The 16299-nt window shown below is 38.4% G+C and overlaps 1 protein-coding gene across 1 annotated transcript in view; it reads right to left on the bottom strand.

Annotated features, from left to right (window-relative positions):
• The window catches only part of AGMO (alkylglycerol monooxygenase), a 115570-nt gene extending 115378 nt beyond the window's left edge, over positions 1–192 (bottom strand). Inside the window, exon 1 of the mRNA XM_085316073.1 lies at positions 91–192. Coding sequence (XP_085172199.1) covers positions 91–192 — 102 coding nt within the window. The remainder of the gene's footprint in view (positions 1–90) is intronic.
• Between the last annotated feature and the right edge of the window lie 16107 nt (positions 193–16299).

Raw genomic sequence — 16299 nt, 5'->3', positions numbered from 1 at the left:
GGTTCCGAGGGCGGCGTGCGGCTTTGCTCGGGGGGCAGCCCCGCGCAGGGCGGCCGCGGGCGCGCTGCAGGGCGCGCCGCCGGCTCTCACCTTCTCCACGTAGTCGGGCACCTCCTGCAGCGTGCGGAAGGAGCTCTCGCGCGGCGGCACCGCGTAGAAGAGGGCGCGCAGCTGCCGCGCGGCGCTCGCCATGGCCCCGCGGCGCGGAGCAGTGCGGAGCAGTGCGGAGCGCGGCGGCAGGTGCGGCCCCGCGCGCGCCCTTTCGTCCTTTGCTCCGCCGGGGGCTGCTCTGTGCCCCGCGCAGCGCTTCGGGGCAGCCCGCGCTCCGGCCCTCCCTCCCTCCCCCCACCCCGAAACCCTGCGAGCGCAGCCCAAACTACCCCCTTTTCGTCTTCACACGGTATTTTTCGCGCAAAATACTGTTCAGGTTTTGACTCTGGCCTGCGATGTGCAATTCTTTAAACTCAAAAGACAATACGGAGCGCTGCAGACGCCATCTGCTATGCCGCCCCTTAGAAAGGACTGGAAACCGGGCAAATATAAAGAAACAGCGAAAATATCTGTATGCCAGCTCCACAGAGAAAATGCAGTGAGAATAAGGACAGGCTTGGTACGCGCCGGCCTTACGTCTGAAGCTCAGAAGCAGGCGTTTCCCTGTCAAATGTTTGTCACTCACACTTGATATGTTTGGCATTAGTAAAAATAATAAGCTTTGTGATAAAACAGATTAGCCAGAAATAAAACAACGCAATGTCCCAGCAAACCCTTCATCTGAAAAACTTTCAGTTCCGCTTCGGTCTTTGCAGAAGAAATGGACTGTAAATCCTGCTGTAAAGGAACTTGCCACTCTTTAAATCCTGCCAGTCATTAAATTAAAAAAGCTTGCTACCTTGAGTCAACCCTTATTTTCTGAAAGGAGCTATGACAGKTAATTTGAGCTAAAACTTTTGTTTGGAAAAAAGAAAGTACATAGAAATTGCCATTAAAATAATTAATCTAATGCATGTGTGTGATTTTTGCATTAAAAAGGTTGAAATTTAAACAACAGGTAGCTGTCTTTCTTTTACAAATAAGCAATATTCTGCAGTTTGAATAGTGTAACTGCAACAGTGCATGAATGTCAGAAATTTACTGGAAATACAAATAAAGATACTTTATAATGTTAGCTGAGCAAAGTGCCAGTTTTTAAAAATGGCACTTATAGTGAAATGTAAACGAGATTTTGGCATTCTCTTAATATGCATACCTTATACTAGTGTTAACGACATAGGTAAAAATGATTTAGTAAGTGTATTAAAATGTTCTAAATTTCCATCCCAGTATTCCCCTCAAATTCAATGTGGATTTACAATAATTTGAGGTTCTTACAGATGTCTAGTTATAAAATTCAAAAATCTGAATTAATCTAAATGAAAATTTTAAGTTCACTGAATTCACTGCAGCATTCTAGCTAGATATCCGTAAAGCCAACAAAAGTCTTCACAGGCAGAGGTGTAAAAAAAAAGCCTTGCTGTTYTCCCTAAGTCTTTCTACGGCATTACTCTTGTGTCCAGGTTCCCTGGCGTCCCTGGGGGCCCAGAGCTGCTCAGTCACACCAGCCCACCGTGCACACCTGAACCCTTCATTGCTCTGGCACTGGTGCTCATCCCACTCCGCTCTCAGCTCACAGAGCTAAGCTGGCCAGAACTTAACCCTGCAAATAGCCATATAGTTATTGGAGAGCAGGATCTGAGCGCTACTCTGGGATTAGAGCAATGGCCAGAGCAAGGGAGCTCATGGCAACGCAAAGTTCGGGACATTTCCACTATCATGGAACCATTACCTCCTATTGCACTGCTCAGGGAGAGAGGAGACTCAGGCTCCGTTTTTTGGGACCCTATACTTTTATTATTTTGGACGCCCTTTCAGTGTACGTTATCARCTACATATCACCACTCTGCAATTCTTGTTTTCAAATCTGAAAGAATTTGGACTTGATATTGGCTTACAAGGGAAGGCGATGGGTGGTGTTTTCCAGCTTCTGTATTTGARGAAAAATAGATGATAGCACTACAATAGCTACACTTCTGGTGAGAGGGAAAGCAATTTTAATTCTAGCTGGAGCTACTTTTAGACAGGCATCAATAATTTGACTATATGAATATAGCTGGATGTTCTCTACTTAATTTTTCAAATTGAGCTTGAAATTTTCARTGCTCACTCTTTGTTAAGAAAGGAATGGAAAATAAAACATCCATGAATGTTGCTACAGTGGAAGCTCTCTAACCCTCACCGGAGTGAGGCAGTGCTCACTCCAGTCAGTGACCTTGCATTTTTTTTTTGTTTTGTTTTGCAAGAGTGAATGTTAAATAACACTTTTTTTTTTTTTTTACAATAGAAGTAGAAAAGTGGGTATTTCCCAACCTATGCTGCCATCAGAAATACAGAAGGATGTTCTGTCTGGGGATTGGGATTCTGCTGTTGACTGGTAGATCATTCTAGTAACCAAGGCAACAAAAGCCTCTGTTCAACTTAGAGGAATTGGGGAGCTGGCTGAACATGATCTGTAGGCGGCTCGTATTTTGTTTTCTCTAAAGAGCTCCATCCCACCCACTTCATGAACAGAGAACGCCCAGACACTTCCTGTTTGRGTCTCCTCTGAGCACTAAGCCAGTCCTAAATAATAATAAACTCATAAAGGGAATTAGGGCAGGTTGAAAATGGGCTGGGCAGTAGAGTCTGCCTTGGCAACAGGTCACTGACAACTGAATTGTATCCAGAACCAAGCTTGGGTTGGTCTGCTCGAATTATGTAGTGATATCCTTGAATACAGAAACATTTTAAATAGGCACATTGTGATGAGCAGAGGTCGCAGAATTTTCTTGTATCACTATTCCAGACACTCAGTATGTATAGTCAAGCTTGGCAGTGGATGTCATTAGGGGAGTGTAAGACACACCAGTGTTGTTACAAATCTGGTGTTATGAGGCATTTGGTACAATGTCTTTGCCTACATCAAACAGCACCTGCTTTTTAAATTGTTCAAGTATTTATTATTTGTTCAGGTTATATAAGCAATATATATTAACATATGATCCTTAACAACAACATAAGACTATTCCAGAAACCTAAAAACAAGGAGTGTATTGCATATTAAATCAGCATTAAGCCACGCAGTCAGCCATCCACTGCTAACTTCAGAGTTACTTCCATTTCTTCTGCACAGGACTGCTAATCATAAAATAGTGCTCAGATATGACCATTCTAAGTTATTTGTTCAATTCTATGTGATTTTTTAGTAAAACCCTTTGAAAGAGTTACCAAGACATCCAAAGAAAATAATAGACCCTTTAGGTGGTCTGTCAGGGTAAGTTACTGGGATAAATGCATATACTGGTCTCAGAACTTGATCCTCTCTGTTTCTTTGTCTAACATCTWTTCCTGATCCCTTAGCAGGTTACTTTGTTATGTGGTGATATGGCTGACATCTTTCACCTTTCTCTTATGCAGAAAAGATTTTTTTTCCTTACTGTTGATAGAATTCCTCATCTTCCTTCTTCTGTCCTCTAGTGAAATAGCTTTGGGAGTCATTTGCACATTAGACTCTGCTTCCCCGGTTAACTGAGCCAGCTGGTGGTTTTCTGCATTAAAATAGGAGGGCCACACAACCCTCTTCCTAGGGCTATCCAGGTAAGGGTTCTCCCACCATTGCTCCGTTAATAACTTGCTCTGTTATTAAGCCTGACTTAACTCTTCCATGGGTAGATTCACCCCTCAAACTCACATGGCAAGAAATGAAGTCACAAAAGGAGTATAGTTTTACTATTGTTTTATATGTTTCTACTGCTTTAGTGAGTTAAGTGGCTCATGAGAGGGTCCACTGAGTGAGGGAGAGCTGGCACAACAGTCCAGAAGATAGAGGGCAGGACCACACAGCTGCAAACAAGGGATGCGAAAATAGAGTGAGACTTCTTCATTTCAGCAGCAGCAAGTTATTAGATCAACAGAACAGCTCATGGAGCCACCGCCTTCAGTGTATTTGCCAAAAATATAGCTTCAGCAGGCTATTATATGTCAGCATGCAACTACATCCAAACATCTGATGCTTCCTTTACATCACCACTTCAGTAACTGCTGTTTTCACGGTAATCTTTTTTTTTTTTTTTTTTTTTTTTTTTTTTTTCCTGGAAGGTCCATCTCTAACAAGATGGTAGCTTTTTCTGTCTTTTACTAGTTCACGTAACTACATATCGCATATACTATGTTTTATGAACAGGCTTTGCCTGGACAGCAGAATGAAAGGTTTCCTGCCACCCTGTTCTAGCTGCTGCACGGGAGACCCCACACAGGGACTTCTTCTGGAAGGAGGGGAAGATCTTGCTCTACATGGGAGCCATGAGAGATCATGGACTGCAAGGAAGCCAGATAGTCCAAGAGGTGTAGTGGACAGAGAGAATGTAACATGACATGTGGAGGCCCCAATAAAGATCAGAGAGGAGCTGTGCCTCAGAGCTGTGGGAGCGAGGTTCTCCTGGAGACCAGAGGGGCTTTGTAGACCTTATTGTGACCCAGGAAGTCAGCTCTGAGAAAGTTGTGAAACTGAGGATCTGAACAAAATGACCTACTCTGTTGGTACCCAGTACACAGCAGAGGAGTTGGTATTCATGCTCTATATTTTTACTAGTCTTCACAAATCTCAGTTCTCTRTATTTCAAAATTATTTTGTTTTAGTTTCCATTTTAATAAAACAATCTTGGAGACAGAAAACCCTTTTGGTGTAGTTGATATGCTGACTGCAAATATGACGGGCAGGGAGGTTCATCCTCAAGCTCTGACTGATTTTKGGGAGCCAGTCACAAGCAGAAGACCCTATAATATATTTGCATGTTGGCTTTCTTGAACAATGCGTAATGTTAACAAGTTCCCAAGAGAACCTAAAGCTGTATGTCCTTTCCCCACTCCCAGCTGCACGTAGTGCACTCTCACTCCTTTCCTTGTGCAAGCCCTGATCGTCATTAGAGCTGGTGCTGAACAATTTTAATGTGCTCCGTMAGCAGAAAAAATAGCTGAACAAAACAAAAAGCTAAACTTGTCTTAAATTGTTCCAGACCTAAGTTAATAGGGACATTTACAATAGAAAAGTTGATCAGGAGTGCATAGTAGTCAAGGCCATACCCTGCTGAGAAAAGCTTGGGAATTTCAGAGCATCAGAATTATCTCAGTATCTCCTATCTAAACTCCATAAAAAAATTTGTCAAAAAACAGGCATGGGGCCTGACGAAGTRATTGTTCGTTCTCTTTCTGCATGTCTCATTTCCTGGGGTGTTTAGCTCCACAGCTGTTCCTTGGGTGGACTTCTAGTCTGCCTAGTTCACCAGGTGTTCATCTACCAGTCTGTTCACCTAGTGGACCTGTTGATGAGGTCAGTTGCTGGCTTTTCTTGAAGCTGTATTCTTTGGCTGCTCATCTCCCTTGATAGCTGGTTACACAACTTGAAGTAGATCCAAGAAGCTGCTTTTAAGCCACAAAGCCATGCTCAGCTCCATGAGAACTGACTCACTCATGCCCAGTTTTCATGCAGACAGCACAGCTGTCTAATGAGTCAGAAAGCAGTTGTCTGGGTACTCAGGCGGTCTGAATAACAAGGCAGAAGCTTTTTTATTTTTTTATAATTATTTTTTCAGCATTTTTTTCTCTTGAAAATCTGTTTTCTCTTGGAAAATTTTAACCTTTTGCTCCTCGTGAGGAAATGTGTTTTGTATTTTGGGTTTTTTTTTGTTGGAGGCTTGCTTGCTTTCTTTCTTTCTTTCTTTCTTTCTTTCTTTTTTTGAAAGGAGAGGAAATGGGAGCAATTAGAAAAATAAATTCCATTTTCAGGGCAGGTCTATCAAGCAACTAAGAAGAACAACCTGCCCACCTGTTGTAGGTGTTTCAAAATGTTGTTTAGCATTCTACGCAACTTATTGCACTTGCACTTCTGAGAAAAAAAATATTTTAGTTTATTACGAACACCAGAATTCAAGCTGCTAAGTCTTGTGAACTATGTATTATATAAGCATTGTATAGCATACAACCTGAGATTCAGGAGAGAAACCTTTCACATCCAGATCATTGGATCAGACGTGTTATAACCTATTTAAGAGGTCTTTACACTATTTGATCAGTGTYCATAACTGTTTATTTGTTATGATCAGAACAGTCTCTTTCATGTTGTTGWATTAGGAGCATATGAGTATCAACACTAGGTGGATCCCAAGTTATGAAACACATCTCATGACATGAGTTACAGCGCACACTAACATATATTGCTGCATGTGAATGGGCAGGAACCACCTGGGGTGTTCTTCAGATGGAAGCATAGAAAGTGCAACCCTTTTAAGCAAAACTAACAAAAACACTTGAAATTTTAGTGTAAAGAACAGTTCTAGAAAAATTATAAAGATTCTGCACCTGTATCTTGCARCTTCAGTAGAGGGGTAGTTGTCATAAGTTGACACTGGAAATCTTTGCAGGGATTTCTTTTAATATCGGTAGAAGATGTACTTGATACAAAAAAATCTCTCGGTGAAATTTCAAAGCTTGAAATCTTCAAATACCTTTTGGCTTTTAAATCAGCTATTTTTTTTTGTTTTCATCAGGAAAAAGGAATAAATTCTCCTCCTTAAGAAAATAGCATAGTTCTATTTCTTTCCAACCTGCAAGCGCCCTAGTTTTTGAGGGTGAGATTCTATTCTGTGCAGCACTCCCTAAACTACAGTGAGTTAGAAATGCTAAGTGCAATTAATTCATTTACAACAAAATAGAAAGACTAAAATGCTTAGTATTAAGGGTGGCAGAGTGCTTTTTTCAGGAGCGGCCCTATTGCCGCAGCACCTCACTGAGTTTGAAGAGCTAACGTGCTGCACCTGACAGGAGAGTTGCAGAGCACTGCAGATTCTATCCCATCATACTACATTCAGCATATTAAAGGTTCAGAGGATCAAATATGACCCATTTAAAAGCATTTTTGGAGGATATTGAAAAATGGAGAAAAAAATAATGATTTGAAGATTTGAAGATGGGAAGATTACTGTCACATGTCTAGAGGGAGTGGACTGTGGAACTATTTCACTAATAAGTGTGGAGAGGAAAAAAACTAGTTCAAAAAGCAACCAGGACATAGTATATATTTACATATTTATTCAGTTCACATTGGCCCAGAATGAAAATGTTGTGAATTTTGGAACAAAAAGATTTGGATTAAATGAAACTTTCCATTTGACCAGGTACAAGATGTTTTAAATTAAGGACTGAATTGACTTGTTTGCCTTTCACTAGGCTGAGGAGCCGGGAGTAGCATGTTGGAACAAGGATGCAATCTGGATATGCTTCCTCCCTTCAATGAATTCACTGGGAAGTTTGTGGTAAAAGTATTTGTTTATGAAGTAGAATAACTTCCAAAGGACAGAGACCACATGCAGGATATGCTAGAGCTAATGGACTAGAGTTGTCTCCTGAGGTAGAAGACAAGTAAATTTAATCTGTGATCTGAATCAGTGAAGGCACTGAGCAGAGGTTTCCTGTGGCTGTACTAGGTGTGGGGCACAAGAATGTGGTAGTGGGGCACTTGCCATGATCATCATGCTATGGGTGTTCCCTAAGGTGTCTTCCAAATATTAACTGAAGTGATCCACATTTATTTCTGATGTCTAAAACAACTCATTTTGTTGTTCCCTTGCCTGTAACCAAAAAGGTAGTTTCTTAGTTTCACCTGAATTTGCAAATAATTTCAGTTGCCTTGAAATTACTCCATCCCTCCCCATCCCCCCCACCAAAGGAATAAGTTATCAGGGGCTGCTCACAAGTGGCAAGTCTCTCATGAGAACRTGCCCCCATGCTGGGGACCAAGCCCTGCGGCGCAGCACTGTGAGCCTGTGCCTGCAACAGCCCCTGGGTGCTTTTCATACCCCCAGCTAAGTGTCCTCACTAAGTGCCTGAACAGCTATTAGCTGCACTCCTAGTGACCAGCTAAACAGGTAGTTCCCTAATCAGCGTTCAGATGAAGAATAAAGTTGCAGGCCCTTTTTAATCTACATCCTTCCTGTTAGGAAACAGCTAACTGGAGCTGCCAGCTCCAGGAACCACCTAGAAGCTATCAGAAGCAGCTAAAAACAGAAATTTGAATTTAAGAAAAATCAAAATCAGAATAGAACTGGAACAAGAATTAATTAATTAAGTAATGAAGCAAAACCTGTTGCTAGGGGAAGAAAGTGCTGCCAAAAAAAAAAAAAAAAGAAAGGTCCTGAAGTAAAGCAAACAAGTGAAAACTCACAGAAACCTGGAATATCTCTGGAAAATTTGAAGTTTAGAGCAACCACCCAATTAGAAGTTGTGAGACAAACTAKTATATGATCAGGTAATTAAAGATGGTCGTACTGCATATACACTGGAACCATCTATTAAACTCAAGTATAACTTTTTCTTAACCTTTGAGTGTTTTTCATTTGGCAGACTTAGTTCATTTCATGCCAAAGAATTTTTAATATATTATAAAAAGCAAGAATAATTTGAAGTTATTTGATAAATATAATGATTGAACCAGGTATGACAAATCATATTACAGATAATATAAATGTCTCTCTTCACTAAAGCAAAAGATTTTTTTCTAATTCGTCTTCTTTTTATATGATGAATGCATACTGAAAGGATAAAGAGAGATGTCATACATGCTTACATATAGCTTTAAGAGAAAAARAGACTATTCACTACAAAACTCATTTATGAAATGTCTATTTTTTCTTCTTCACTCCAGTTCCAAACTTCAGGACTCCATATATTCATGAACATTTCTAATCTCTTTTTATGTTCAGGGAATGATATAGGCTTCAAATTTGTATGTCATAAGTATGGAATGTATTCCCTGATATTTAGTTGTGGGGAATCCTTCCAGTGCTGTAGAGTAACTTACACAGCAGCTGTGATCAAGATGTCTGTAAGATTTTCTTTGCTATATTGTTTACCTGTTCTCAAACACTTACTGATTTAATATCTGAGCCAAAGCCCAATCAAAACAGTAAGATTTGTATGTGTAGGTTTTGGGAGGGGTGTGAGGGGGGTGACTAGGGGTTGTGGTTTGTTGTGGCAATTTTTCAAGGTACTAGGAGACAAAATACTGGAAAATTGAAAAAAGATTTGCAAGAGTCCAGATGCAACTATCAAGGTCAGCTCTGTCTGCTTAGAATAGGTTTGCCATGAATCAACTCCATAATTTGGATATGAATCATCTTTCTAGTTTTTAGAGACTGATGAGCTACCTAAGGGAATGCATGTTCATTTTTAAAATATTACGAAATCCAGCACAATCTGAATAACCAATCTAAATAAAGGAATGTGAGTTATAAAATATGTTATTTTGCATTTTTCAATTAAAAAAATATATTGGCCTCATAGCCCACTGTAGTTACTTGTGAACTGATGATTTTTGTAGTCCACAATATTCAACCAATAAAATTGCTATTGACATTTTTGAGGTATTTCTGTAAAACTGTTTGTGAGTTCTGTAACAATAAAAAAACTACATTTCCTTATTATATGAACCCTTTATTGTCTTAYCACATGTAAAATGAAATCTCATGCTTTATGACAAGTCAGGACATGATGTTCTTGAACTGGAGAAGATCAGTGTGAGAAGTGAACAGATGATTTTTTTTTTTTACATATTGTCATCCTTTCTTTGTGTTCAGAATAGATATATTACCCAGGCATGACTTTATTGATGCCAGTTTGGGGAATTTGCCGTTACTCAGTTGTACATATACATATACATATATATGTATAGTGATACATATATCTGCCATTTTGTAGTTACTAAAAAGTTCAAAATCCATTGCATATAAGTAATTATTACAAGCAGATTTAGGTTTCCCAATTCACTTTCAGAAAAGAGCCACAACACTGTTCTGCTCTCAGATAGGAGAAACTAAGAAACAGAGACGGAAATGAAATCTTGGGTCCCRGTTAAAATCTAGTTTGTATAATTACAGTAATCAAGGAGGTGTTAAGTAAGTAAATTTTAGTTGTGGTTAGCTATGTTATTTTTTGCATTCACTTCTTCTGCTGTTGTTCTCCGAATTGTTAAACAGCTGCTAAGTTTCACCTCAGAAATAAATGCACGGCAGTGACAGGCAAAAGTATATGCAGTAGGGTTTTATGTTTGCATAAGGCTGCATTTGATATTAACATGATTCTTTAGATGCTGATTTAAATAGCTGGATGCTACTATCACCTTTTGCCTTCACAACTTCTGAGCAAGCTCCAGCTACCTTGGCCCTTGGAACTCTACCAGGCTCTTCAGAAAAGACTCCGAAAGGCTCCTCCTGTGAACCAGCCTTTCTTTAAACCGTAGCAATTTCCCGATACTCTGGGGCAGTGCAAGGTGTTTGTGTACCTCTTACAAACTTATAGGAGACTGTAGTCTCCTGCTAGAGCAAACAGAAATCTCTGTATTGGAAAAACAAATTCTGTATTCACAATGTCACTCTCAAGGCCATCGTAGGTTGGACTCAGTCACAAACACATGGCTTCATCGTCACTTAGTCCAAAGTGCGATGAGGTATGGGATGGATGTTAGCCATTAAACATGCTACAGCACAGGAACAGTTTCAGTGCAATTGCCAGCCTCATTTTTCTTCTTTTTTTAACCACGATGTGCTTAGCAAAGCTCTATTCTGCGAATTTAATAGACAGCTTACTCTTATGAGTAAATGCTGGGATTTTGATAGGTAAACAACTTGGGCTAAGAAGGGTTTCAAAGATTTGTTTGTTTTTGTTGTGTAACATAATGCCAGTGTTTATTTCAATAAATGTATTCTTAYAAAGTCTGCTCTTAATTTTAGGAGATCTAGCGCCAGCTTCCTCAGGCTTATCTTTGTGCTATTGCTGGATCTTTAATTCTTCTTTTGTTAGTCTCTTAAGAGTCTGTATAGYTTTTAACAGGAATCTGGCTGAGCCAAAAAGGAAATCATCTCAATAGTGCTGCATGCCAGTGCTTTGTGTACATCTCATTATCGCAAGACGCTAAGTCAGTCAGACGCTAAGCATGATATTGGAAACACAGGAGGAAGTCCTTATGGAAGTAAAACTGTCCTTCATAGTAGAAGACTGGCAGTTCAAAATCATCCAGATGTCTCAGGGCTGATCAAAAATATAACAGCACTAGATRTGCAGTTACTTACCAGGACTGCTCTTTATCTCAACGTCTTATCAATCTATTGTAAATATTTTGTCAAGGATTCTGTATAGAGCTGGACAAAGTTGGATTACTTTCATCACTGGTAAAGCAAACAATGCAAAGCCTAGCTGTCAAAAGTGGTAAATGTGCCTGTGTTTTTCTCATCCTAATTTTTAAAAATCTCTATCACCATCATTCAGTCTGACCTCTGAGATTACAAACAGTAAAAGAACTGTTTATTCAGAAGACATCCTGAAAACTATATAGGAAATAGGAAGCCTTACATTTATACTAGTAATCCCTTACCTCTTAGCAGCACTCATCTGCTAGAGAGAGAGAGAAGTGTTGTAACATCTGGCTCAATGTGGTGAGTTTTCATCTTCTGTTGGGAGGGCTAATGTCATGTAAGGAAGTCAGAGGAGCAGAATAACTATTGTAAATGAGAGGCAGCAGCAGCACTTGTCCTGGGAGCTGGGCCTCATGGCTCAGCTGAACGCTTGCCTTCAGCYCCCATGTGTTGAATCTGGCCCATTAACCATCCTATTAATCTTCAAAAAGCTTTTAAAGTAGGAGTGTTTTGCAGAGTGAATATAGGTGAGAATTTGCAGGTGTCATTCACACAATACAGCCATCCTCCCTTCTCTTTTCAACAAAACAGTTCTCCCAGTCTATTAAAGTTCAGAAGGAAATTCTTTCCACCACCTCTTACACTGTTTGAAACTTCTGAGAGCATCAGGATTTTTAACGTTTTGCAAGACCGCAGTGCAAATGTAAAGGAACAGAAACTCAGCTTATGTGAATCAGAAGGATATTTGTTTTGGAAAATGTACACACTTCATCCAGCCCACATCCTTTAACTTTCAGTTTTTGAGTGTCACCGCAATATATATTGCTGCATGAGTCATCTCAATCCTGTATCAACCAACATTTCAGCTCCCTGTAATATTCTGTTCCATTCTTTTGGGACAGAACAGCATTGGAGAACAGGACAATTTTAGGCAATTCTAAGGTTATGCCATGCTTGACACCTGASTTCACTTTAGTAACACCTGCCTGAAGAATAATTAGCAGGCCACTTTTAAAAGAAAGAACTTCCATACTGCACAGATGGCACTTTTCATACCAGACAGGCAACGACGTATGTTGGAAATGAGCCAAACTGTCTGCAAAAACTGTGAGAAATTCAAGACAGACATCTGAGTGGAAGGAAACTTTTACCTTCCTCRACCCCTGCCCCCCAACCGTTCACATATGTTCAAACCTACCTTAATATAATATATTTTATTTTTCTTATCTACTATTGCTACAAATTACAGTAGAAGGAAAACACCATAGCAAGTTTCTTTCATATTGGTTATGAAACCTATAATTTAATAACACGATGTGATGATTTGTCAGCTATAGAAATCCAGTATTATAAGAGTATTGCTGGAAACAAGAACAAGATTTTCTTAGCTGACTGGCAATATGGGGTCCACAACTCACATCTCCATAAAGTGGCCCTTCTTTTCAGCATGTTCTCAGAACTATGTTGAAATCAGGATCCTGTGTGTCATAGTGAATGCATAAAGTCAACAGTCACTTTGGAAATTATTGGCTAATGTTCTTAATCCTGGACTGTCCACTGATTTGTATGAAATTTTGTGTATACTTTGGGCTTGATCCAAATCCCAATGAAATCAATCATAATCTTTCCATTGCCATCTCAAGGCTTTAGATGAGGTTCGTTGATTTCTTAGAAAATCCTTTTACTTTTTTCGTGCAAAAATACTACATCTAAAAGGAGACCAAGAATTCTTCATAATATTTAGTCATTAGGAATTAAACATCTTATGCATATATGCTAGTACTAGAAAAGTAACAGCTCTGTGCCGTGCTTAGCATAGTTTGTGGACTAAAAGATTGTACAAACGTTTAACTTCCACAATTCCAATATATAAGTATATACACAGGAATTATAGAAATGCATATACAAAATTATTTATAGTGGTCTTAATTTTAAACTAGTTTTTCTTCTTGGTAGTTTTTACTTTCTGAAATATATTTCTTCTGTGGTTACATAAAATTTTTTTAAGGGCACTCTTCAAGATAAGTTTTAAATGTGGGCATTTGCCCAAATTTGAATATTTTCTCAGCTGTGCATGTGACTTTCCTGGCAAAGAATGTGGCATCTGTTCAGAATAAGGATATTGCTAAAAACCCTGCAGTCCATAAGCAAACATAAGTAGCATATACAGTGTCTGGTGATGCTAAAGATGAGACTATCTCCCTCAATACAAAACCTATGTTATATACATACACAAACATGTACACACACCTATATGTGTATGTGTATATATATATGTATGTGTGTATGTATGTATACATATGTGTGTGTGTGTGCATGCGCATGCGCATGCACRCGCACACATGTATATGCCCTGCTCATTGCTTCATATGTTTTGGGAGTTGATATAAATCAAACAAACACATTTTTATAGCACAAAGCCGATAATATTATTATGTGGTTATAAAATAAGCAAAATTCTACAGAAGCCAATTAATATGTTGTTTATTTCAAGGATGAGTGAATCTGAAACTTAACTGCTCCAGAATTATTGTTCATTAATATAAAATACTATTTTACAAAGTTTTTGGCAATGCATGTAAATTTTCAAATTTTACAAATAAAATCCAAACATTGGGAGAAGGGAGCTTCTGGCCAAATTTGTCTCTCTCGAAAGAGAGAGGGATGCCTATCTGAAGACTGATAATGCTATAGTTTCTCAGACATCATGACTAAATATTTTAAATTCATACATTTAACCTATTGTAGTAAAATAAACACACTGCTCCACAAAAGCAAAAATCATTTATAGAAAATCACAGAATGCTTTATTCCCATCACTTAGTCATCTAAACAAAACTCATGCAATTTTATTATTATTTAATGTTGTGGATCATATGCTTACGGAATATCTCATTCTCATCTCAACTATATTTTTCACATGTACTTTTAATAACCATTCTTTATTGTATTTTTTTATGAATCATCTATTAGAGGAAAGACTCAAGGTCCTAAAGGCTGGAAGAGGTTCTTGCTACAGAAATGCATGATGCAAGTATAAGATGCATTCAAGGAACAAATAAGATAAAGAATGCARAGCAGAACTAAGTCTTGACAGCACATTTAGTAGGAGACTGAACCTAATCCCAACAGCCTTGCTGAGTCCATGATTCAAGGTGACCAGTACAAATTCCTAGAGTCCCTAGTCTCCATCTGCTAAAAAGGATATTTGGAAACTTATCTTTCTCTAAAACCTCCTTGGAATCTGTCTACAAAAAAGCCCTGCATAAAAAAGAACTATTATTATTTCCTACTATTTAGGAAGAGATTTAACAATCTCTTTATTTATATCATTCCTTGAGGTCTTCTCTATTTGTTGATACTAGACAAGATTATTGCCCAGATTATTGTTTTCAATGGAACRAAAATAAAGTTTCACTGAATTTCTACAGATAGAAATCATGACAGGACAGATGCCAAGAAAAAGGACAATGGCTAATAAATTTGCTTGTATGACTTGGTCTCTGGTCTGTGGCCTCAGAGAAGCTGTTAGTATATTTGCAGTTTATACAGATGACTGATAACCTCTGATCATGCCATATACAGGGCCCCTCTAACAGCCAGAGCCATGAATTACACTGAAATCCRTTGCTACACTGAAGCTTTCAGCTGTAAATGATGTCAAAAGCCTATGAGCTTTAAATGAAAATGAATAAAAGTTTTTAAAAATATAGAAATGCAAATGAGCTCTAGTAACTCCTCGTTAATCTGGGCTAATAATATGCATCATCTCTGAAGCCCTATGAATATAGGCATCAGGTTGTATACAGAATTCTCCCTTTCAATCCACACACATTACATAATGGTRTTAAATTACAGTACATAATTGGTTAAACGTTACCCTTTAAAACTTCTTGAATCTTGTAGCCGATCTTAAATACTGCGTGTACTCTGTTAAATACAAGCTCACCCAAGAGACATAAACTTACTGAAGCCAGGAAATTCTAAATGAAGGCTCACGCTGGCATTGTGTCCCCAACTTATATAACTATGTTTCCTCATAACTAGTCAGGGTGCACATCCTAATGCATTTTTTTTTTGCTTTATTTGTACAAATAATATTATTACAGCAATCAGTGTCTTCACTTAAGAAAGTAAGATAAATAAACTACCTTGAAATTTGGCCTATGGAAAAATACAGATATGGAATCTCTTAAGAGGAGGAGAAGTCCCCTTATACTCATGCTCCTTTTCTGATTTATTTTTGAAAGTGTTTTCACAGATCTGATGGAAAGAAAAAGGAAGTTAAGAAGAAAAGATATTCATTTAATGAAATTCCCAAACTACTTCCAATTTGTGATTACAAAACTTAAGCCAGCTCCCAATGGTGTTATTTTAACCACACCTTTTTGATTGCTATTGCCAAAATAAATCTGAAAACAATAATATGAATTCATAGTAAACAAAACAAAAATTAAAAAGTCAACAGCTATAAGAGCAAGAGAAAGGAACTCTGCAAGTAATATATAGCCTTGTATTCCAGAGAACAGCAGARAACAGAATTTAGATTGTCTATCACATCAAGACTTAGTATTCAATATCACTCTCTTTTTATAGTAAATTAGATTTTCTGTGAAAATTTTTTCAGATTCCACATTTCTCTGCCTCAGTGATAGGTTGACAAGAGAATATCAGAGAAAGATGGACYCTGGACAGAAATAGCAAAGTTGTAGCTCAAAAAATATAGTCCTTGGAAGCAGGATTCGTCATGATAAAACAGAAAAATGATTAGCCACTCTTTAATAACAGAAGCCAATAAATATAAATAAAACAAAGTAGGTTTCATCATGCTTCATTCTACCACCAAGTACCTATACATTCTTGGGCAAATAACAATCTTAGAGCTTGATTTTGTCTGTCTGTTAAAGACAAAAGAGTAGTTTGATCTACTCTTAGACATACTGCAAGGTATGAAAAAAAAGGTAGAAAAATCCTCTATAAATCTGCTGATAGGTAAAAACCAATGAATGTAAAACAGAAAGTTCAAAAGCTTTTATCTGTGGCT

The sequence above is a fragment of the Rhea americana genome, unplaced genomic scaffold (genome assembly GCF_003343005.1).
Source record: "Rhea americana isolate MKP2758 unplaced genomic scaffold, rheAme1 scaffold_112, whole genome shotgun sequence".
Lineage (NCBI taxonomy): Eukaryota > Metazoa > Chordata > Aves > Rheiformes > Rheidae > Rhea > Rhea americana.
The sequence above is the reverse complement of the archived record's forward strand: the minus strand, read 5'-3'. Positions and strand labels throughout refer to the sequence as shown.